The sequence below is a fragment of the Cebus imitator genome, unplaced genomic scaffold (assembly GCF_001604975.1).
Source record: "Cebus imitator isolate Cc_AM_T3 unplaced genomic scaffold, Cebus_imitator-1.0 Scaffold220, whole genome shotgun sequence".
NCBI lineage: Eukaryota > Metazoa > Chordata > Mammalia > Primates > Cebidae > Cebus > Cebus imitator.
Window position 1 is genome coordinate 283,736 of NW_016107535.1, and position 24,285 is coordinate 308,020.

Sequence of the window (24,285 nt, forward strand, 5' to 3'; positions counted from 1 at the left end):
CCATTCCTCTCTTCTCTGAGGCTTCACTGCCCGGAGCCCGTGGGTGTGCTTCTGGGCAGGCCTAATTGAGGTAAGTGGAATCAGCAGAATGGGTGGGATGAACATTCCCTTATGCCACTTCCTCATAAGTTTTTCTAAGAAATGAAGACCTCTTATGTGAAGCCTTCCTAGTCAGTTCCTACCCCTCCAGTCATAGACAACCAGGCTTTGTTACTTTCTTCTTCTCTGGGGTCCCATAGCACCTGTGACGGTCAAAACCTGACTCCCAAATGCTAACATGTTCTTCACTTCTTAAGGATGAATGGTAAACAACGCCTTAGCCTTTCCATTTTAATGTCTAGTCTGATATCTAGAAGCCTACTGATATGGTTTGGCGATGTCCCAAACGGGCTATGTCTCATTTCTCTCTTGCCTGCTGCCACGTAAGATGTGCCTTTTGCCTTCTGCCATGATTGTGAGGCCTCCCCAGCCATGTGGAGCTGTGAGTCCATTAAACCTTTTTTCTGTATAAATTACCCAGTCCTGGATATGTCTTTATCAGCAGTGTGAGAACAGACTAATATACCTACTGAGTGAACATGGAAGGTTACTGAAATGTACCATTAATATAATAATACACTATGTCAGTTTACCCAACACTCTCATTCAGTAAAATACAAATATTTCCCAGTGCTTAACTATATTGCTGATTTCCTGCTGTTTGTACAAACATGCAGATGGAATTAGACAGGACACTTAATTTTCAGTATTCCTCAATGCTGTCTTGAATGACTGTATCATTAAACTACTGCCATTCTTGCTTTTTCTTTTTCTTTTTTTAAAAAAAGGTATAAATTACCATGTTGTAAATATTAAATTTATTTTTTTGTGGATTATTTGTTGAACCCTAGAGTGTGCATTTTGGGGCTGTACTTTTCTAAGATGGCTTGAGTAGCTACACAGTGTGATTGCAATGAAAATTATCCATACTATTTATTTATTGAGACGGAATCTCGCTCTGTCACCCAGGCTGGAGTGCAATGGTGCAATCTCAGCTCACTGCAGCCTCCGCTTCCTGGGTTCAAGTGATTCTCCTGTTTCAGCCTCCGAAGTAGCTGGGATTACAAGCATGCGCCACCATGCCTGGCTAATTTTTGTATTTTTAGTAGAGATGGGGTTTCACCATGTTGACCAGGCTGGGCTCTAACTCCTGACCTCAGATGATCCGCCTACCTTGGCCTCCCAAAGTGTTGGGATTACAGGCGTGAGCCATCATGCCCAGCCCATACTTCTAATGCTAAAGCAAATGTCCCCAAAATCTGTATGCACAGTGACACTTCCTGTTACCACAAAATTTTCTTTCCATTTTAAAGTGGAGTTAGTAAGTAAACCACGGGAAAGGCAGCAATCAGAAAGGCTTGACCACATTGCTGTTTGGAAGAAAGAATTTCTCACTCTGTCCTATTGTGATGTTGTTTGTCTTATCATCTCCTTGATGGCATGGTGACTGCTTGAGGACAGGGTGCCCACTTTTTAAATTTCCCTCGCATGACAGCAGGCACACACACAAACTGTGTTATATGAAAAAGCTGGTGTCAAGGGCACAGAGAGAGGACAGGAGGGCTCTTGGAGTGTTGAAGGAGGCAGAATATACAGGCTGGTTTGAGAAGGTGTGAAGCAGGGCTTCTCTGACCTTTCACCTTTTGAAGACATCTCTTAAAAAGCAACCGAAGCATCACCTCCCCTTTCCCCATCTCCCTATTAACAGCCAGAAAACCTGGGGCCCTAGGACCTTGATGGAAAACCTTGAGGCAAAGGATTTGGAGAGTGAGGTACCTGGAAGGCAGGTGGGCAGGCTTCTTCCCAGCACTTTATTCATCCAGACTCCTTGGGCAGAACAGGTATATATACCTGGATTAGTGAAAGAGGTTAGGAGAAGAGGGAGAAAATGGTTGATTTGTAGCTCATGGAAAATGGATCTGGGTACTTAATTTCTCTAAAGTGAGTTATTACAAAAGTCTTCTAAATGGTCACGTAGGCTCAGATACGATTTTCTGAGCCTAGATGTACTAAAAAGAATGAGGAAGAAAGTGGAAGGCTGTGGCAGGTAGTCTCCGGGATATAATCCTCCAAAGAGACCAATCGACCTCCAAATAGCCTTCAAATACCCCTGGGGCTATCATCCTAGTCCCTCTATCAAACTCCTGTGCAACCTGAAGGGTCTTTCTAAAATGGGAATCTGACCATGTCCTTTCTCACCTCAGAATCACTAATGGCTTGCTGTCACCCTCAAAAATAAGCACCACAATCTTCAGCATGGTCCAAAGCTCTGAGGAATCCCACTGCTGCCTGGCTGAGGGCTGCTCTCCTCCCCACCCCATGCTGCCCAGCCCCTGGCAGTCACCTCCCCCTCACTTGTCACAAAGACCTGGGCTTACATGGCTCTCTGTTGGACAGATGCCCTTTGCTTTCTTCTCCATTTGACAGACTTTAATAAGCCACATTTGTGGCCACTGTCTCATTGGAGTCTCACAATAGCTCTAAGAGCTTCATCACTGTTCCCTCTTTTAAAAATGAGGACTTGGGGCCAGGCACAGTGGCTCACACCTGTAATCCCAGCACTTTGGGAGGCCAAGGTGGGTGGATCACAATGTCAGGAGTTCAAGACTAGCCTGGCCAACATGGTGAAATCCTGTCTCTACTAAAAATAAAAAAAATTAGCTGGGTGTAGTGGCAAGCACCTGTAATCCCAGCTACTTTGGAGGCTGAGGCAGGACAATTGCTTGAACCCAGGAGGCGGAGGTTGCAGTGAGCTGAGATCGTGTCACTGTACTCCAGTCTGGGTAACAGAATGAGACTCTGTCTCAAAAACAAAAACAAAGAGAACTTGGAGGCTTAGATGAGTTAGGAGAATGTTCTCAGTGCTTGCATGCCAGAGAGGCAGAGCCGATGGGCCTTCCTTTCTCCCTGAGAGTTCCTTTTCTGCTAGGGATCATGAGTGTGTGTTGAGGGGGTGCTGGGCTGCCACAAGGCAGGGAAGAGGCATTTTATGTCTCTAAGCACTTCTCCTCCCACTTCCACCCAACCCCCCCAGTGTGGCCAATGGACAGGTTATTGCTGGTTCTTCACGCTTTGGCCAGTGTGCTGCTGCCCAGCCGCTGGGGCAGCCAGGGGTCTCCCTGCCAGGTGGCATGGATGAGGCCTGGACAGAGACTGCGGTGGCTGTGCTTGAGCTATGGTCAGGGCATATGCTGGGCGACCTGGGGAGGCAGAGGATCTGCGTCTCACTCCCCAACCCTGCATGGACCCTGTCCTTCTCAGGGAAACAGGTCTTTGAAGGAAGGACCCCTACCTGCTGAATGGGTCTGGCCTGGTGAGATGTTGCCCTCACCCAGAAGCCAAGGCAGATGCTGGGTGAAGCAGCAATACTGGCCATTTATTGGAAACCCTAGCTCAGCCTCAGACCACAGGAAGGAGTTTAACTTGGGAGATTCCAAGCTTCCTTTAGAGTCTTGTATCTTCCGTTAGTTGTGTGAATTTGTGATTCCTTCATGCTCCCACCAACAACTCATTAGTAAATCAGTGCTGGATTTAAAGTTAAAACAAACAAAAAAAAGCCTAGGTTTTGGTCTTGAGACTGTTTCTGCCTCTCTATATGGATACGGTAACACAAGCTCATGGGAAGTGAGAACCTGATGAGAAGATGCGTGAGTGACATGTTTCACCTTATCAGGCTCTACACGTGCATGAGCAGTGATTCCTTTCAGAGCTGTCTCAGCCCCTAGCCCAACCATGAGTTCCCGAGAGTGTGAGATGGATGTAGGATGGCTTAGCATGGAGGGCTTACCTGTGATATTGTTGAGCATCTTGTAATAAGGCTCCTGGCAGGAGTATTTGATCTCAGACTTGTATGTGGTGAGGTTGTTCCTTGTGGAGAAGGTGACCAGCCCGTGTTCCAGCTCCCCCGGGGTTCTACAGTCTACAACTGAGAGAGAAGAAGTGAGATCCCTCAACTGCTTTTTGCTCATCCTCTTTTGGATGGATCCTTTTATCTGATGGATCAGTCTCATGCAAATGCACAGGTTGTGTATTGCACACAATTCCAGAAAGCAAGATTATAACGCCTCTGAGTGGTGCCCCTGGGATGTGCGGTGTACAAGCCGTGAATCTACCAGTGGTCCTGCTTTTGCAGTCTCTCCCATACATTATGGTACTACTGTGTGGTCAACTCACCTGGCCGGTGTCCATTTTGGGTAGGGGAAGATCTACGGAGATATAAGCAGACTCTGGTCTCTTCCCCACCAGGGCCCCTTTCTTTGACTTCTAGTTTTATTGGGCAATCCTCTCTGCCTCTTGTGCCCTAGCATGAAACCCTTGGCTTAGTGAGAAAATTCTAGTTGACATAAACCAAATAATCTTTTGTTCTTCTTGTCCCAACCACAGGCTGAGGGCAGCTAATGCGCCCGCATTAGAGTTTGGCACAAAAAAACAAAAAACCCAGCTCCTGTATGAGTACACAGCCCCAACCTGCTGCCTCTCTATAGGCAGCTTGCTTGGCCATAGAAGACAGGAAGCAGGGTTAGAGGCAGATCAGCTTTCAGTCTTCCCCTGTTCATTTTCTGTAATGAAATGTTGATGGCTGGGCATTGGAGCTGGCTGAAGTCCTAGTACAGGACATGACTAAAGATGCCTGTTCCTCAGAGGTGGTTTTTGGGGAGCTTTCCAGTCCAGCTCAGTATTAGGGGAGTCATAGCTCTGATGGAGTCCAGTGTGAGTCAGCTGACAGTCGGCACCTTTGCACGGCCACATCAGAGGCTCTGGACCCAAATTTGTTAATATTTTCATTCCTAAGGAAATCCTAATCATAGGTATAACAGCCAACTCCAGAGTTGAAGAATCATAGACGACTCACAGAATTTCACTGCTGGAAAGAAACCTGAAGTAGGCAATCTAGAATGTCCTCTTTAATTTTATCTATGAGTCTGCAGAGGAGACTTGACTCGTATAAGGTCATATAGCAAATCACTGCCACAGTGTTAGAGCTAGATTTGACCTCAAATCCAGTGCTGTTTTAGTAAATGGAACTAATAGTGCCTAAGGGTCTGTTTTCCAGTTAAATGACCTGTTCTAGATATTAGCTGGCTAATGGTGGACATCAATTATCAGAATTTCCAGAGCCTTGGTAAAATTTCCAAAGTTCCATATCCTCCTGAATTTTACCTGGTCATTCTGGGAAATAGTGAGGGATAATTTACCTCTGAGTGGTATTTAGACATTGTGATTTTAACTTTAGGACTCCAGATTCATCTCTTTTGGATTAGAGAGTCCATTCAAAACATAAATAATTCCAAGGCCCTCCAGGTTGGAGGAAAATATGAAGGAAGGGCATAAATGTAGGTAAATTTTACCCACAAGGAGGGCAAGCCAAGACAACTGGTTTTGCCCTGGCTTGCAATCCAGTCACGCCGGACAAATCATCTCCATTTGTTTTGATTATCCAAAAGTAGAGACGCCCTTCTACTCTGTGAGGTAACTGTTTGCAGCTCAACACTAGGATAATGAGGCAATCATATTTATTATGTAAATACTATAAACAGTTTTAAATTTATTTTCTGCTAAAGCAGACTTTTCCTCTGTTTTTAGAAAATGCCGTTGACCTGGTACCTAGGTATTGGTTTTACTCATCTCCCTTAACTTTGCTCCAGCAGTTCATCTTGTCAAAGTGGTCTCAGGACCTGACCACCTAGTTCGGGAATTCCAGGGTTGAACTTAGGGTGGCTAGATGGTCGGGCCCCTGGGAGCCTGTTATGTGGCTGACGCTGGGGACAGATATTTTCTGGGTGGAGGACCTACTTTCACGTCACTTCAGAGAAGCAACTTTGCCCACTGATACAGCTGGCCCGACAACTAGGTAGAGAGGTGATAAATAGTGGCGCATGGAGGATTTGTGTCAGTGTGGAGGGCTGCATTTCTTCCCAAGTCCACAGTGGCAGGGAAAAAGCCTTGTCTCTCCGGGACCTGGAAGTGACTTCCCCTTGAGCAGCTCTGGCTGGCAAAATCAGGACATACTAGACCTCGCTTCCTCCGCTGGTCATGTTCTTTGCTTTAGGAAGGGTTTTATCCTTTTCTCTAAAGTTCTCTCTGGCCAATTCCACACTCCGGAATCAAAACACCCTTCTCTTTCCCGTGGCCTTGGCGGTACCACCCGACACCCCATCTCCATGGTAATTACTAGTTGACACTTATTTTCCTCCAGACACACCTTTCTTGACCTGCAGTTCCAAGTGTGACATGCTGTACTGGGGGGCTTCCTAGAGAATGATGCACAGTCAGCTAACCCTGGCACTCAGGCCTGGGGGGTTGGGCTCTAGCGCCCTCCCTGGCCTCATCTTCTTTTCTCCCCTTGGTGCACCTACCCTCCAAACACCAGCTCCTTCAGTGTGCTCCCCTGCTGCCTCCTGCTCCCAAGAGGAGGCTGGTGTCATCCCTGCTGCCTGGGGCACCCTGTGTCCATGCTCTGGCCACCCTGGAGGCCTTGATGAAACACTCCTTCCTCTTGAAAGCCTTTCTAATGCTCACTGGGCAGGGCTGCTTCCTTGTTCTGGAACTCTTCACTAATGTTTCTTTGATGGCATGTATGTCATGCTGCCCGCATCAAAGCTATGACAATTATTTGGATATATATCAAAGCTTCCTCTTAAATTCTGACTCCCTCTATGGTACTGTGATGGCTGTTAATACTTTGTAGGTTTAAAGACATTTATTCAGCTGACGCTTGCCTTTAGCAGACAGTCCATCTCTTCTTTCGGTGGTGCCTCTAGCCAAGAATGGCACCTCAGGCTCCAGACTGCCCAGGGTTGTGCCCTCACCACATAGCCATTTAATCACCAAATAGATCGGGCAGTCCATTTAATGCAAAGGTTCTCTGACATGTGTGTCCAGATGTTCAGATGGAAGCAGACATTCCTGCTGCCACTCCCCAGCCCTTTTTCTATCACTGGTTAAGACCTGTGATATCCCATGGCACAGAGTTGGGACCACTGTTTTCAAGTGTGATACCTATCTTTTTAAAATTTTTAATTGGCAAATTTTAAGAAACATAGAACTTGTAAGCCCCAGGGGAAAGAAGTTCTACTGATGACATTTCAGCCCCACACTAGGTAGGGGTAAAAGGGATACTTTCGTGAATGAGAAAACATTCAGATCCTCAAAAATCCACACTATGTGAGTTATTATTTGCTTTGCCTACTCATGGTGGCTAAGAAAATAGCAACAGGTAACACTTTCAGATTCATAAAGTCACAGACAGTCTGGCTCATTTAAACTTGAAATGTAGAATGGATTAGAAACCACCCTGATCTGGTCAGCCTGAGGCCACATGATTTTATATTAAATCTTGTGTCTCTAGGACCAAAGGCATTTTTTTTTTTCCTTTGAGAAAAGTACGATCCACTCAGAGGTGCTAAAATAAATCCCATATCTTTTTTTCATTATTTTCTGGAGCAGTGTTTGAATGACGGGCAAACCCTCAAGTGGAGAATTTGTTTTCACACATGTAGCAGCTTCAACTGCTGAGATCATGTTGCCTTGTTCAGCACTCATTCTAATCCACACTGAAAGGGGCACGGGAGTGTTGTTTGGTGGGAAGGGAGGTGCAGCTCTGGGCCTCGGGGGTCTTGGGAGTGATCCATTTCTGGGTGTCTGCTTTGTGTGTGGTCCCGTCATTCACTCTGTCACTTGCTCTGACTTGAGTTGGCTCTCCAGATCGATTTCGTTTTCTGCCACCATAGTGAAGATCAAAGAAAGATCAAGAGATACAGAGGCAGGAAGCAGAGAGAGGAAGAGCGAGAGCGAGAGAGAGAGAGAGAGAGAGAGAAATTAGCAAGCAAAGCAGAAACAGTTTATGCAGGAAATACAGAAATCACTCCACCAGAATTGATTAAGAATGCATAGTTTAGGTACAGCCAGTGTGAAGAACAGTTTGGGACTGTGGAATTTGTATCATTCTGAGAATTTGCAGAGTCATACATCCTGGCTCATGAGGATTATAAAAATCTGTCCCTGGAGGGAGCTTTGCATGCATCTGGTTCAAACCCTCACTTGACAGCATTCAGAATAGAACAGGACTTGTCCGGGGGTCACCACAGCAAGGTGGAGGCAGGGCCAGAACAACAACCCATAATTCCCAGCCTCTTTTCTAGTGCACATTTCTTTACCACCGAGTGCACACCTCATCTGTTTCCAACCCTGTACCCCTCAATCCCTGGGGACTCTCAACTCCTCAGTCCTGTCTATGCCTTTGCCCTAGGACCTAGCACAGTGCCTGGTACAGAGAGATACTCAATAAATACTTTGAGTAAGAAAAGATGCTGGGTATGCCTGAATGGGAATTCTAATAGTCTTAATCCAGCCTATTTTGGGAGAATAGAGTAATAACAGGGAGAGAAACAATTTCGCTTTACTAAAAAATGACAGGGTGTTCTGTTGTATGCTAACACAAGTCAGGGAAAAATATTAATCAAGGAAACATTATTAATGTTTCCTACTTTCCAAAAACATGAATGAGAGAAACAAAACCTCTTCCCAGTAAGGGGATTGGGTTGGGGGAGGAGGAGTTTGCTGATCTTTTGCACGTTTCTGGCCCTCCATGGGTATAGTGTGTATATTAACCCAGTTAATCCCCAGACCAATCTTGAGGGCAGGAAACTGAGGCTAAAAGAGTCTGAATACATCAGTTAGGGACTCTCAGCTGGTAGAATCTGCATTTGAATCTAGAACTTCCTGACTCCAAAGCCTGATTCTGTCCCAGACACCCCATATCCTCCTTTACCTTCTCCTTCAACATGGCCCTTGCTTTGTTCTGCAGTGCTTTGCTTACAAGGCTTTCACGCAGCACTGCACCTAGAGCCTCAGACTGGGGGAGGTGGTGGCTGTGGCCACCAGCACTTGAGTTCCTCTGTGGCTGGCCCTTGTCTTTTCCATCTGACTTCCCCATGGAACTCTGCACAGGCATCCAGTCAACATTTTTTGAAACATTTTGTTAAAGCCATAAAATGACCCCTCTTTCCCCACAGTAGGCTCTGACTCCAGCCACATCATATGAAATGAAAAATTAAGAACAAGCATATTTCACTTCAAAGTTCTGCCTAGGTTTGCCTTAAGGGAATGTCCCCCTTGGGACAATGGAAGGACATTTGTCTGCCTACTGAATCAAGGCCATGTAGGAGAAAGGGAGAGGACAGCGCTCCAGTTTGCATGAAATAATGAAAGAAGATGGGTGGGACCAACTCCAATTCTAGATTTTTTGATTTTTTTTTTTTTGAGATGAAAGTCTTCCAAAACCTAAAATGCAATAAAATAAATAAATGGGGGAAAAAAAAAAAGAAAGTCTTGCTCTGTCACCCAGGCTGGAGCGAGTGCAATGGCACAATCTTGGCTCACTGCAACCTCCACCTCCCGGGTTCATGCAATTCTGCCTCAGCCCCCCGAGTAGCTGGGATTACAGGTGTGCACCACCACACACAGCTAATTTTTATATTTTTAGTAGAGACAGGATTTCACCATGTTGGCCACGCTGGTCTGGAACTCGGGACCTCAAGTGATCCACCCACCTCTGCCTCCCACAGTGCTGGGATTACAGACATGAGCCACCGTGCCAGGCTCTAATTCTTGACCTCCCCTCTCCATTGTAAAGCAAATTCCCTCTTCTCTCTCCCTTCCTTCCCTGACTATTTCTGTCACTGTGCTGCCTCTCATCAATGTTGGCCATAGATAAGTTTCTAAAACTGTGGTCTTTATAAGTCTTTCATTGAAATCACCTAATGCTGAGGGGTGGTTGCAGGGGGTGGTGGTGAGGTGAAGTGGTTGGAAGCTTGTATTTTTACAAAGCTCAGCAGATGATTTATATAGACTACATTATTTTAAAACCAAGGGGCACATATTATAAAATATAAACCTAGTCCAAACTCCTTAATTTATAGTTGAGGTGAAGTGTCTTATTCACAGTCACAGAGTTGGTTAGGGGCAGGGCCAAGGCAAGAACTCTGGGTCCCAGGAACCAGTGAAGAGCTGTATCCTCTGCTTCATGCAGGCCTGCTGTGCTGACCCCACAGCCGTTCCCACACAGCCCTAAATCTTGAGCTGTCTCAGAAGACATAGGGGATATGGCTCATGGCCACATGAAGACTAGCAAGGTCACTCAGCTCTGGGCACCAGCACCAAACTAGTTTCCTGAATTAGCAATTGCCAAAGCTGGTTTCAAGCCTGGATACACGCTATTCCTTTAGTAAGTCTGGCAACCCTTCTATTAGCCTGAAGTAAAATTGGTATTTAACAGAGTAAACTGGGGACCACAAGAAGTTTCTTTTGGGATCCTAATGTCTGATTGCCAAAAGGAGCATTGATACTCTTTTGTCCCTAACCCTTATGTGTCTGTTAAATTCCTGCTGCCATCCCCCTCAGAGTGCTCCTGCCATGCTTTCACCCTTGCATGCTCTGCCCGTATCCCCCAGTGTTGGGGAGCTCAGTATCTTTATAATAACCCATTAGGCTTTCTTACTTTTACAGGTGGGAATCTTGTTACTCCACGTCCCATCCTTCAGACACTCAATCTGGAACGTGTCCATCTCCACATTATCCTGGGAAGACACAGGAAGAAGGGAGTGGGAAGAAGGAGGTGGGGGTGGTGTCAGAGGTTGTTTCCTGGCAAAATCAACTCAAGTTCCACATATGCTTGTCCTCGATTGAGATTTTCCACCCAGGGGCCTCCAAAGGCAAGCTTGAAGGTAGGGGAAAGATACATGCTGAGTTCATATTCCCTTTTCATACTCCAGAGAGGGGCAAGGGCTGTGTGTAAGAAGGGTTTTGGGCAACTATCTATGAAGGGAAAGCTGCAGCATTGACTCCCTTTTCAGAGCAGTGGCTCTCAAGCTAGGGCAGGTGGTCAGCATATCCTAGAAGGCTTGCTAAAACACGGGCTGGGGGGCTTCTCCCCCAGAGTTTCTGATTCAGTGGGGCTGGCCTACCCCAGCATTTGCATTTCCAACAAGTCCCCTATGATGCTGAGACTAAGGACCCCTCTCTGAGAACTATTCCTTGAAATCAGTGGTCTTCTGGCTTGGCTGCACCAATCACTGGTCCCAGCCCCAAAAAGTCTGCTTTAACTGATCTCAAGTGAGAGCTGAGAGGTGATTTTTTTTTTTTAAAGCTAACCATGTGATTCCTAGAACTACTGCTTCAGGCGGTGGGAGAATGAGGGGAACCCATCCGTTACTTTTTTTTTTTCCTGAGATTGAGTTTTGCTCTTGTCACCTAGGCTGGAGTGCAGTGGTGCGATCTCAGCTCACTGCAACCTCCATTTCCTGGATTCAAGTGATTCTCCTGCCTCAGCCTCCCAAGTAGCTGGGATTACAGGTGCACCTAGCTATTTTTTGTATTTTTTAGTAGAGATGGGGTTTCGCCATATTGGCCAGGCTGGTCTCAAACTCCTGAGCTAAGGTGATCCACTTGCCTTGGCCTCCCAAAGTGCTGGGAGCCACAACGCCCAGCCCCATCTACTACTTTTAAAATGTCTGCTTCCTTTTCTTGTATCCCATTCCACTCCACCCTATAAGTCCAGTGAACTTTGTTTACAGTTCTCAGCCTTGATTATAGAGCTGTATGAATCCATATTTTTATTTATTTATTTTTTTGAGACAGAGTCTCACTCTGTCACCAGGTTGGAGTGCAGTGGTGCGATCTCACCTCACTGCAACCTCTACCTCCTGGGTTCAAGCAATTCTCCTGCCTCAGCCTCCTGAGTAGCTGGGACTACAGGTGCACACCATGACACCTGGCTAATTTTTGTATTTTTAGCAGAGAAGGGGTTTCACCATGTTGGCCAGGATGGTCTCAATCTCTTGACCTTGTGATTCTACCCACCTCGGCCTCCCAAAGTGTTGGGATTACAGGCATGAGCCACTGCGCCTGACCCATATTTTTAAAATTCAAACCAACTCATGCTCTGACTGGAGGGGGGGGGACAAACTTTTGTGCCATTTTCAGAGTGTGAGAATGTTTGGGACACATGCTTTGGAATTTCCGGAACATTTGAGAAGTTGATGGGCAGCTAGGAAATTCTGTGCTGGAACTATGACCAGTGCTGGCAGCCCATCTGCACTGGGGAGGGTGCAGGTGGGGAGATTTTCTGTGGGCTAGTCACTCCCCTTTCCCAGGCAGGGCTCTGCACCTTCAGCACTTTGTAGCCTGTGTCACAGCTGATGAGCACTTGGTCTTTGAAGGAATACTTGGCTTGGGAGGGCTCGAGTTTCCCATGGACAGGAGGCCGCAGCTCGGGGCACTCATTTCCTGGTGGGGAGCAAATGAAAGAACAGCAGGTGAGAAAATGAGAAGTCTTGCCTTAAAGGGCCAGTCCCTAGAAAGCAAGGCCTGATGAAGGTGAATACAATATGAAACTGGGTATTGGAGGCGTGGATCTGCCAGGCCCTGCAAGAGACTAATTCTGGAACCGTGAATAGGACAGTTTCCAACTTGGACCACCATGTCCTTACTTGCAGAATGAAATGGTTGGCCAGATGATTTCATTAAAACTCAGGTTGGAAGGAATGTTAAACGTCATTAAATCCAATCCTTGTCTGATGCTTCTCTTACAATATCCTCCGCAGTAGACACCAAACATACTGCTCAGCTGGGAGCCCCACCAGGTCCAAACCTGTATCCCTCCTCCCTCAACCACCACCCCTGGGAGGGCTAAGCATGGCGGCTCAGGGACACAGTGACAGAGAGCTCAGTGCCTCCCTAACCTGTACCTTTCAGTAATGGACTCTGCTAAGTACATGAACACTGTTTTCCTACTTAGCTGAAATTCACGCCCCTGTAATTTTTACTCATTTGTCCTCTTGGGCCATTAAGGATGACCCAAATTGCTCTTTCTTCCCAAGACCCTTCTTCAAAGCATTAGAGAGACTGTGATCATAGGCCTCTGAGTCCTCTCTTCGAAAGGCGAAATCTGACAGGCTCTTCAGGCCTGGGCCTATCCCTGACACTTTTTCAGAGACAAACTCTCCTTTGTTAATATTGTCTCTGCTCTCCCCAGTCTGAGCAGTGTATGTGATAATGCAGGCTGGGCCAGGGTTTCAGTCTATGAACTGAATTGGTCATGCCCAGATGAGATCTTTTGTCACTGATGTTCACCCTCTCCCTCCTTGAATTCCTACAGACCAGTTCTGCAGGTCAGGTGGCTCGATCAAGGTTTGGGCCAGGACTGGCTGACTCGAGGGACAGGGGCATGAGACCCAGGGGCTTTGCTGATGGGGGGGCCCACAAGGAGACAAAGCACCATAATGAAACATTCTGGGCTCCAGGCCCATATCCAAATTCTAGCCCTAGATTTGGAGAAGGTTGGAGCTGAAATTGCCCTCCCCAAGTCTACTGAATCACTGTGAGGGGTAGAGTTCAGGAAACAAGATTTCTTTTTCTTTAATCTCTCTATGTGATACTGAAGTACATGTTTTGAAAGCCACCAGCCTTGTCCACCTGACATTATTGTTGTCCTTGCCCTCATTTTATACACGGAAAGCTGAGTCAGGAGAGATCACGCGCCTTGGTCCCCAGCTGCTCAACTGGGAGTTCCATCAGGTCCTCAGAGGAGATCCAAGCCTGCCCCCCTCCTCCCTCAGCCACTGCCTCTGCAAAGGCCAAGCACAGCAGCTCAGTGTGACCTGGGAGGGAAGAGGTTACCTGCAGCCCTGTATGAGAGCCTCCAGCCCCGGTTCTCTCCCGAGTTGTCGCTATGGAACAGGATCAGGACGCGGTGGCTCTGGGTGTTGATGGGTTCTGGGGCTTTCTCTCCACAGAATGGCCCCCAAACTTTTGGACCAACTTTGACCTGCAAAATATGAGAGAGATAAAGAGCGGGTTCCATCTGAGCAGCCAACATGGCCACTGCAGGCAGTACCTCGCCACTGCACTCTGGGCTTTCTGGAAACCTCCACATGAATCCTTGGTATTCACTTAGGTTTTTAATGAGCCTGACCAGTCACCAAATGCTTTCATCTCCACTCTCTCATTTATAGTTTACAATGGCTCTTGACGTGGACAAGGCAGGTTAATAATCTTCTGCTTAACTATTTATAATAGCAAAGGCATGAAACCAACTCAAATGTCCATCAATGATAGACTAGCATTGATGTGGTACATACACACCATGGAATACTATGCAGCCATAAAAGGATGAGTTCATGTTCTTTGCAGGGAGATGGATGAACCTGGAAGCCATCATTCTCAGTAAACTAATGCAGGAACAGAAAACCAAACACCACATGTCCTCACTCCAAAGTGGGAGTTGGACAATGAGAACACATGGACACAGGGAGGGGAACATCACATACTGAGGCCTGTCAGTGGGTGGGGAGCAAGCATCAGGACAAATACCTAATGCATGTGAGGCTTAAAACCTGGATGACAGGCAGGGTGTGGTGGCTCATGCCTGTAATCCAGCACTTTGGGAGGCCAAGATGGGATCACAAGGTCAAGAGATGGAGACCATCCTGGCCAACTTGGTGAAACCCTGTCTCTACTAAAAATACAAAAATTAGTCAGGTATAGTGGTGCACGCCTGTAATCCCAGCTACTCAAGAGGCTGAGGCAGGAGAATCGCTTGAACCTGGGAGGTGGAGGTTACAGCGAGCCCAGATCATGCCACTGCACTCCAGCCTGGGTGACAGAGCAAGACTCAGTCTAAAAAAAAAAAAAAAACAACAAAAACTAGATGATGGGTTGATGGGTGCAGCAAACCACCACGGCACATGTATACCTCTGTAACAAACCTGCACGTTCTGCACATGTATCCCAGAACTTAAAGTAAAATCAAAAAAAAAAAAATCCTCTGCTTAGAGATGAACATATTGTGGCTCAGAGAAGGGCAGAGCACTGTCTGGTGCATAAAGCAGAGAAGATCTCTGCTGTCAAAGAACCTTCAGTCTATAGTTGGGGGAGACTAACAATAAATAATAAACAAAAGAATTATAGGCTGTCATAAGGGTTATAAAAATAATCAGGATGATATGCATATGTAATAGAAATATATGCCATATGTTTATAATTTATGTAGTAAAATCTATGTAACCTATAGAAATAATCACTTTTGTTCTCCTTCCTTCCTTCCTTCCTTCCTTCCTTCCTTCCTTCCTTCCTTCCTTATTCCTTCCTTTCCTTCTTTATTTTCTTTCTTTTTCTTTCTTTCTCTTTCTTTCCTTCTTTCTTTCTCTTTATTTTTCTTTCTTTCTTTTTAAAACGGAGATTTCACTCTTGTTGCCCAGGCAGGAGTGCAATAGTGCAATCTCAGCTCCCTGCAACTTCTGCCTCCTGGGTTCAAATGATTCTCCTGCCTCAGCCTCCTGAGTAGCTGGGATTACAGGCATGCGTCACCACACCCAGCTAATTTTTGTATTTTAAGTAGAGACGGGGTTTCTCCATGTTGGTCAGGCTGGTCTCGAACTCCCAAACTCAGGTGATCCACCTGCCTCGGCCTCCCAGAGTGCTGGGATTACAGGCGTGAGCCATCGTGCCCAGCCAGAAGTAATCATTTCTATAATGGCAATATAATATATAACAATTTTAATTAGGTGATCCAGAAAGGCCTTTCTGAGGTCGTAGTGGGGATCTCAGACATGTAGGATGAGTATGAGCCTGTTTGAAGAGAAGGGAAGAACACTTTCTAGGTAGAGAAAACTGCAAATGTAAAATCAAGGCCAAAGGTGGGAGTTTGCCTAGTGTTAGGAACAGGCAGGAAGCCATGCTGGCTGGGCAGTGGGTGTGCCATGGCATGAGGCTGGAAAACAGAAAAAGGTTACACTGTGTTGACAAATTTAGGTTTAATTTCAAATACAAACTTGATTGAATCTAGCTTTTATAAAGATTACCCTCTATGCTGTGGGAGAATAGATTGTGTAGGGCAAGAGTGGAAGAAGCAACAAAAAACAAAACAAAACAAAACAAAAACAATTGGAAGTTTTGCAGTTGAGCAGGAGGAAGGTGATGCGTTTGTGGGGGGTTGGGGACAGTGGAGGAGAGATGGCAATAGGCTCTATCATCTGATCCGGATTCCCCACCTCCCAGTCCTGGTTATTTTTTATGTCTTTAACCCACTTTTCTCCCATCTTCACCATGACTCCTTACCTATCGTTTGGTGACTTCTACAATCCCAAGTGACATCTTTGTCTTGTTGTCCTTATTGAGGAGAGGGGGAAACAAATGAAGCCCAAGAGGTTGCATGCTTGAGTGAGGCTCCCAGGTGTAGTTCCTGGGACACCTGGCAGAATTCTGGGGTGGCCCCCTTGACCTTCACTCCTGCTGTTACTTTGTGGTGATGTGATATTAAAGGCAAAAGGGATTTTGCAGATGTATTAAAGTTTTTCATTAGCTGGCCTAAAGTTAAGAAGAGTATCTGGATGGACTTAACCCAATCACACGAACCCATTCAACACAGTTTCCTCTGGCTGGCAGCAGTGGCAGAAGTCAGGGAGATTTGAAGTGTGACAGGAATTTGATGGGAGGGACTTTTTCTGATGACAAGGGGCAATGTGAGAGGATCTGAATGCAACCTCTAGAGCTGAGAGCCACCACTGGCCAACAGCCAGGAGGAAGAAGGAGATTTTAGTGTTACATTTGGAAGGAACTGAATTCTGCCAACAACCTAAATATCTATGAAGCTGATTCTTCTCCAGAGCCTCTAGATAAGAACCCCACTAGCTAACACCTGGATTTCAGTTTCATGAGACCCTAAACAAAGAATCCCAATTATGCCCACCGGGACTTCTGAGCGACACAATGCTGGGATAAGAAATTGGGATCGTTTTAAGCTGTTATGTTTGTGGTAGTTTGCTAAAACAGCAAAATAGAAAACCCATGGTCTATACTTCCTGATATTCCACCTCCAGCCAAGCTGCTTCTTAGCCTCTGTATCCAAGTAGGGGACAGGTCAGGCTCTAGGTTCCAGAGTTTTCTTTTGTGTCCCCTCAGGCTTTTCTGCCTCTCTCACTGTTGACAGCTTTCTTTTTGGCAGTCTCATTTTCTGGCCCTTTCTGTCCTCTTTTGTGGGTTTCTCCGCCTCCATCTAGGTATCATAATTTCTTGTGTTCTAGCTTCCATTTTTTTTTCTAGGACGTCCTGCCATTTCCATGGTTTAAATCAGCACCTCGTTACACATTTGATGGCTCCCATCTTTATCCCCAGCTCAGTGTCTCTTCTGAGATAGACCCTAATATTGAGCTCTACTTGGATGCTTTGACTGATCACTCTGTAAGAATCACTGGTTTTACTTTCCACATATCTCAAAAATATCTCCCCCATTATCCCAGCCATGGCTCAAATTCAGGCTACCGTTGCATCTTAATTATAATATTGAAATAACCAGAAATTGAGTAGTTATTTGCCTGTGGTATTTCTTCCCTCTTTATTTGCCTTTCACATAGTCTCTTCCTGCAAGCAGGCCCAGCAGCAAAATTTGTGCAGTCTGGGGCAAAATGAAAATACGGAGCCCCTTATTTAAAATGAATTAAAAATTTCAAATTAAAAATTTGGTAATAGGTTAAAAAAATAAAGAGAAGAAAAACTAATTTCATATGTTTATTAAACCAAGCATGAGGCCCCTCTGAGCACAGGGCCCTATGCGACTGCATGGCATGGATGTCCACGGGGTTGGCAATGCCCGCAAGAGACCTTTCTAAAATGCAGATTTGCCAGGTGCGGTGGCTCACGCCTGTAATCCCAGCACTTTGGGAAGTTGAGGTGGGTGGATCATGAGGTCAGGAGTTCAAGACCAGCCTGGTCAAGATAGTGAAACCCTGTCTCTACTAAACATACAAAAATCTGCTGGGCATGTTGGCAGGTGCCTAGAATTCCAGCTATTCGGGAGGCTGAGGCAGATAATCCCTTGAACCTGGGAAGTGGAGGTTGTAGTATGCTGTAGTAAGCACTCCAGCCTGGGTGACAAAGTGAGAATCAGTCTCAAAATAATAATAATAGTAATTAAAAAAAATAAAATGCAGATTTTGACCCTACAGCTCTCCTCCTCAAGCCACCCTAGTGGCCAGGGTGATAGTTTCAGATCAGAGATCCCTGGAATAGATCTAACTAAGATGATAGGTGTTATTTTAAATAATGGCTTTTTGAGAAAGTAGCTGCTTGGCTCTCTATCCTGGGAGAAGAAGGTGAAGGTTCCAGAATATCAATTTCCCCAACTCAGCCAAGATTTTCCAGCATCTCTAGGACAAGTGTTCATTACAGGCTCACCTTAATGTAGTCATAAGGGCAGGACACGTCAGGATGGTCTTCAATGTCAAAAATGTCCTCGAACTGCAGGCTGACCATGAAACCCTCTTCCAGCTTGATGGTATAGAGGCATTCAGAGCTCTTGGGGTAAGGGTTTGGGAAGTCAGGGCTGGTGATCACCCCAGTCCTTTGGGTGAAGAGGTTGTCACTGCACTCCACTGTTGGAAACACAGCAGAGAAAATGGCACATCGAAACCACGCCATAGCAAGCCTTGCCTATCTGTTACTATATGATATTCCCAGTGGTCCCAAGCAGTAGACAGGGAAGGTACTGGCATCTCCATTTTACAGATGGAAAAAATGAAGGGAAATGATTTATTAAAGGTTGCATGTTTTAGTAATTTACAGAGTTGAGGCTCAATAACAGATTTTCTAATTGTCTCTCAGGGTTGTGTACCCTGTAATGATCCTTCTCATCAGATCCTCTGGAATACGGGTCAGGGAGAGGAATATGAGAGGGAAACGTTTAGAGATGGAGTGGTCAGGGGGATGTCTGGACCTCTGTGATCCTGCCGTCCCTCCACCCAGAACTTCAGGAGATCCCTCATCTCCCATAGGCCCTTCACACACACCCTCACTTTCTAGCCCTTCTTTGTTTTGTTTTTATTTGTAGTGCTATTCACTCTGTTCAATTAAATGTAGCCCAAAGCTTCCTTCTTACTTATTTTATTTTATCGAGATAGGACCTCACTCTATCGCCTTGGTTGGAGTGCAGTGGTGCCGTCTCGACCCACTGCAACCTCCACCTCCTGGGCTCAAGTCAATCCTTCCACCTCAGCTTCCTGAATAGCTGGGAGCACAGGCACGTGCCACCACACCCAGCTGATATTTGTAGTTTTTATAGAGATAGGGTCTTGCTATGTTGCCCAGGCTGATTTCAAATTCCTAGACTCAAGTCATCCGCCTGCCTTAGCCTCCCAAAGTGCTGACATTATAGGTGTGAGCCACCGTGCCTGGCCTCCTTATACGTTTTAAATTCAGCCTGAAGCGTTCTGCATACATGGTGAACTATAACCTAACTGGATTTTTACATAGACTGTAAACTATTCTTTTACTGTAAACTAAAAATAAAATCCCAAGCCCTCCAGTGACCTAATGGGCCCCCCGTGGCAAAAGGATCTCCAGAAAAACCTTAAAATGGAATTTCTGGCCGTGATGGAATGGTAGGTTAGATACTCCTTGTATATCCTCTCTTCTTTGCAGTTTGGACACAACAATTGACCAGCATTAGTGTTAAACCAGAGATCATGAGACTGAGAAAACAGGCCTCTTTTGGCAATAAAATACCAAATTATGAATTATGAAAGACCTAAGGCCATGCCAGGCAAGGGTTAAGCCATGTATCCCTGCACCGAAAGCATAAACTATGTTCTTACAATGCAATGAAGTTTTTCTTTTTCTCCAGCAGCTAAACAACAAGCACTGGGCTTGAGATAAGTGATATGAAAATAATTTTCAGCTCCGCCAGATGCTGACTGACTGACTCACTGCCACCGTGTTCCACCAGTCATAACTATAGCTTTGAATGGACAAGAGACTGATTTCAGTCACTTTCTCCTGATAAGAGACTTCTGACCATGGATTGATTCTTGCCAGTTTACAGAGGGTGCACACTTGAATGCCTCCTGTCCTGAAAAGACTTTTTGACCTAGGGGGCCTTTTTGACCGTAATACATTTAATGTGAAGTCTCCATCCCAAAGTGAACATGGGTCATTTGTGACATGCATATTTGTTCAATATGTATGTGCCAGGACCACTCTCATGAATATTCATAGCTCCTCCTGTGGCCTGTTGAATATGAATGTTTAGCCAACCTGTTCAGCATGTAGCTCCTAACTCAACTCCTCCCCCTTTTAAGTGCCTGGTTCTGATCTTGGCTGGAGGCTGTGCTTCCCAGACTCTGAGGATGGCCACCTGCTGTAACCCTTTATAAGAAATAAAATCTCCTCTCTTTTTCTAAACTTACAGATTTGTAATCTTGATTTTTAAGTCGACAGTATCAATCACAGAGTTTTGGCCAGTCACAGGTGGCCTTCTGTTCAAATTATGTTCAAACAAGGCAAATATAAGCTGTATGTAATTTGGCTGTTTCTGTACCTGACTTGCACGTGACATACATCATTTTCCTTCTACTTCCCATAAACATTATCCAACATCTGCTGGAGCTGCTCTCAACATATTCTGGTGGTGGTGGGGTGGGTGGAGGGGATGATTCTCAAATGGTTCTTTGCTCAGGGAAACTCTGTTAAATTTAATTTGTCTAAATATTTTCTTTTAAAAACTCCCTAACTTTATGTTGATTTTCTTGCTCCCACTAGACTGTAAGTTCTATGAGTTCAGGAATTATGCTTTGTTCACCACTGCATTTACTACAACCAGGAGTCCACTGTCCTGGGAAGCTAGGCATGACTTTAGCCCTGCTAAGGAAACTTTATTTGTCACTGAGCCTTTACCCTTGGGCCAGTTCATCCTAGCTTTGAGGTGTTAATGTTTCTAAGCTCCTGTTCATTCTGCTTATTTGTGAATGAGAAAACTATGGTTTAGAAAAAGGGGGTAGGACTAACTTAAAGTTTCACAGCTGTGAGTTGCAAAACAAGGCTAAGATAGAAGTCTCCTGAGTTCCCATCTGTTTTCATTTTTTACCCCAAGCTTTCTCATGGGGGTGATCTTGCCCTCAAGAAAGCTAAAATTCCTTCTTGGTGGGGAAGGTCTTACTTTTTAAATGCACAATACACAGATGGATATACAGTACATAAACAGATATATAGTCTATCTGTGGAAAAATTTCATGGAACTATCAGGAAAATGATATTTAAAAAGGCTCCTCCTGGTGACGGGTGAAAATGAAGAAAATGAGTGAGAATGCTTGCTCCACCCTGAGCATTCTTGGCCCTGACTGTACTCAACACATAGTGGATACTAAATAAAAACACAATAGAAAACATAATACTCTTTAAGAAAACTCTGCATGTGCCTGTTCTTTTGATTTTTGATTGCTTTATACTGATATGTGCTATGGGGTTTTATTCAGAAGCAAATAGCAGCTATAGAAGGAGGAAGAAAAAAAACTTTTGTCTCCAGACTTGCCCTCTTCCAAGTAAGATCCTAAGCATAGACGCTTATCCTGAACCACACTAATCTACTGGCTCTGCCCTGAAACACTGCAAGTTCTATCACACCGCTGACTGTTTGCAGAAGCTGTTCTCTCTGCCTGGAAGGCCCTTCTTCTCCTTACTCTGTCATCTCTGTCAAGGGTCACATCTCTGGGAAGTGTTTGCCTGTGCAGGTCTGATTGTGCTATGTCCCATACTTTCATTATATAAATGTAATGGGAACATTAACATTAAAATAGAGACCATAAGACAGTCCACCATTTGCTTACATGGCAATTACCCCACTTGCCCAAGAGCTCCTCCTAGAAAGTGGCTAAACCCCTCCATTTCTCCATCCCTCTGTAAGCACGAGACTACAGCATAGTCGGTATGTTGATGAGAGATGAAAACAAAGATAGAGAGAAGGAATGGGAAGTTTTCTGGCTATCTCTGTTTGCCTCTTTCCTCTCTCTCTTCTTTCCTTTGGAGAGGTCTCTCTGTTGTAGAGGAAATTAGGGGCCATGGAAAATAAGAGAAAAGGGGTTGCTGGGTAAGGCATAGTTCATGGCTCAAAGAGAAAGAACTGGGAAACCCAGCTTTTCCCCTAAATTGACCAACCCAATTACCTACAATAGGAAAAAAGCAACCTATATAGTAAAAATGCTGCTTGGAAAGAAAGATGGCTGGCCAGTCGCGGTAGCTCACGCCTGTAATCCTAGCACTTTGGGAAGCTGAAGCGGGCAGATCACCTGAGGTTGAGAGTTTGAGACCAGCCTGACCAACATGGAGAAATCCCGTCTCTACTAAAGATACAAAATTAGTCAGGCGTGGTGGTGCATGCCTGTAATCCCAGCGACTCGGGAGGCTGAGGCAGGAGAATCACTTGAACCTGGGAGGTGGAGGAGGAAAGATGGCCAAATAGTCTAGAGCTTCTCTCCTTTGATAAGCCAAGGTCAGGTTTCCAGATTGCTGGCGGGCATTTCTGCATCTTCATCCATGTGGTGTCTGAGGTGCATCGCTGACTTCATTTTTACCTGTTCCTACTGCATATCTGTCTTTCTCTGAGTCTCATCTGACATTATTAAGGATGTGGCATATAAGGGCAAGGCATAGAATCATTGGTCGGCTGTACCTCGGCAGGTCCTGTTGTCTGTGTGGAGGATGTAGCCAAAGCGGCAGGAGCAGTAGTAGCCACCAATGTAGTTGTGGCAGTAGTGGTCACAGGACAGCTCCTCGTCCTCCCTCTCCTTGCACTCGTCCACATCTGTAGGGAGGTAAATCCTCTCCATCAATACATGCATGATGATGAAGACTACAGTCAGCATTGACAGAGCCCTTCATATGGGCCCCTCACTATGTTTCGAGGTTCATGCATTCTCTCATTTAATCCTCACACACAGCCCAGAGGTAGCCATTGTCTTCACTTTACAAACTAGGAAGCTAGAACTCAGAGAGGTTAGGCAAGTTACCCAAGGTCACAAAGAGCCAAGTTGAAACCCAGGCAACCTGACTGCTGGCAGTACCACTATCCTCTCACAGTTATAATAATAACTCTGTGTGAGACAGCAACCTCAGGAGGCATTACACATTTGTTACTGCGCATTCTGTTATTGTTCACATTCTATGGAGGATGAAATGGAGACATAGAGGCATTAGAGAGCCTAGAGTCACACAGATAGTAAGTGGCAGACCCAGGATTTAAATTCAGATCAACTGGCTACAGCTTGTGCTCTTAACTTCTACCTCATGCTATCTCTTCTTTTCTTTCTGCCCTGTACTAGGCATTTGAATTTACATTTCTCTAAAAGCGATAAATGAGTGGCCAAGAAGCACATGAAAAGATGTCTAACACTGCTGGTCATCAAGGGAATGCAATTTAAACCACAATGAAGTACAACTACATACTCATCAGAGTGGTTAAAATTTTAAAAAACCCACAACATCTAATGTTGGTGCAGATGTGGAGCAGCCAGGGCTCTCATACATTGGTGGACAGATAAAAAATGGTACACTTGCTTTGGGACAGGTCTGGCAATGTCTCATAAAACTAAACATACACCTCTCCTATGACACAGCAATTCTACTCTTATATATTTATCCAATAGAATTGAAAACATATGTTTGCAAAAAGACGTGTACAAGAAGGTTTGTAAAAACTTTATTAGTGAGAGCCAAAAAATGGGTAGATTCCAGGTAGCCGTCAATGAGAGAATGAGTAAACATACTTTAGTATATTCATACAATGGAAAATTACTCTGCTAGGAAAAGGAGCAAATTACTGATGCATGCAACACATGAATGAATCTCAAAAACATTATGCTGAGTAAAAGAATCCTCACCCCTGAAATATATTCTGTGTGTGTTCATTTAAATGAAGTTTTAGAAGAGGCAAGAACTAATCTGTAGCAGAAAAAATCAAAACAGTTGTTTCCTCTGAGGGAAGTGGGAACAGAGGTTGACTGGGCAGGGGCAAAAAGGAACCCTCTGGGCTGGTGGTTAAGTTCAATGTCTTGTTAGAGGTTTGGGCTACACACAAATAGATTTTTCAAAATTCAACAAATGTATACATGAGTTTTGTGCTTTTTGTATGTCAATTTTACACTAAAAGAAAAAATACTGTGAACAAATATTGAACTCTAGCAAAATAATATGCATGCTGAATTATTTAGAAAGAAGTGTACTGATGTCTGCAATTTCCTTTAAAACACCTTGTAAAAGATGAGTTGCTGGATGGATAGAGGATAGATAGATGGATAGACACATGATAGAGCAAATGCAGTAAGACATTAATGGTAGACTCTATGTAGTGCATATACAGATTTTCAATGTAAAGAAGAAGGCACATGGCAGTTTTCATCTTCAGAGAGAGAGAGAGAGAGAGAG

At 45.1% G+C, this 24,285-nt stretch overlaps 1 protein-coding gene across 8 annotated transcripts in view; it reads right to left on the reverse strand.

The window, feature by feature from the left end:
• MASP1 (mannan binding lectin serine peptidase 1) overlaps positions 1–24,285 on the reverse strand; it is a 76,095-nt gene that overhangs the window by 22,203 nt on the left and 29,607 nt on the right. For 6 of the 8 annotated variants that reach the window (XM_017549575.2, XM_017549574.2, XM_037746086.1 and 3 more), the window contains exons 4-10: positions 22,535–22,666; positions 18,271–18,467; positions 13,717–13,864; positions 12,206–12,324; positions 10,538–10,616; positions 3,827–3,964; positions 1,816–1,890 (exon numbers count right to left, since the gene is read on the reverse strand). In XM_017549575.2, coding sequence (XP_017405064.1) covers positions 1,816–1,890; positions 3,827–3,964; positions 10,538–10,616; positions 12,206–12,324; positions 13,717–13,864; positions 18,271–18,467; positions 22,535–22,666 — 888 coding nt within the window. Of the gene's footprint in view, positions 1–1,815; positions 1,891–3,826; positions 3,965–6,710; positions 7,758–10,537; positions 10,617–12,205; positions 12,325–13,716; positions 13,865–18,270; positions 18,468–22,534; positions 22,667–24,285 lie in introns of those variants that run through there. The other 2 variants (XM_017549577.1, XM_017549576.2) reach the window with 1 other exon arrangement.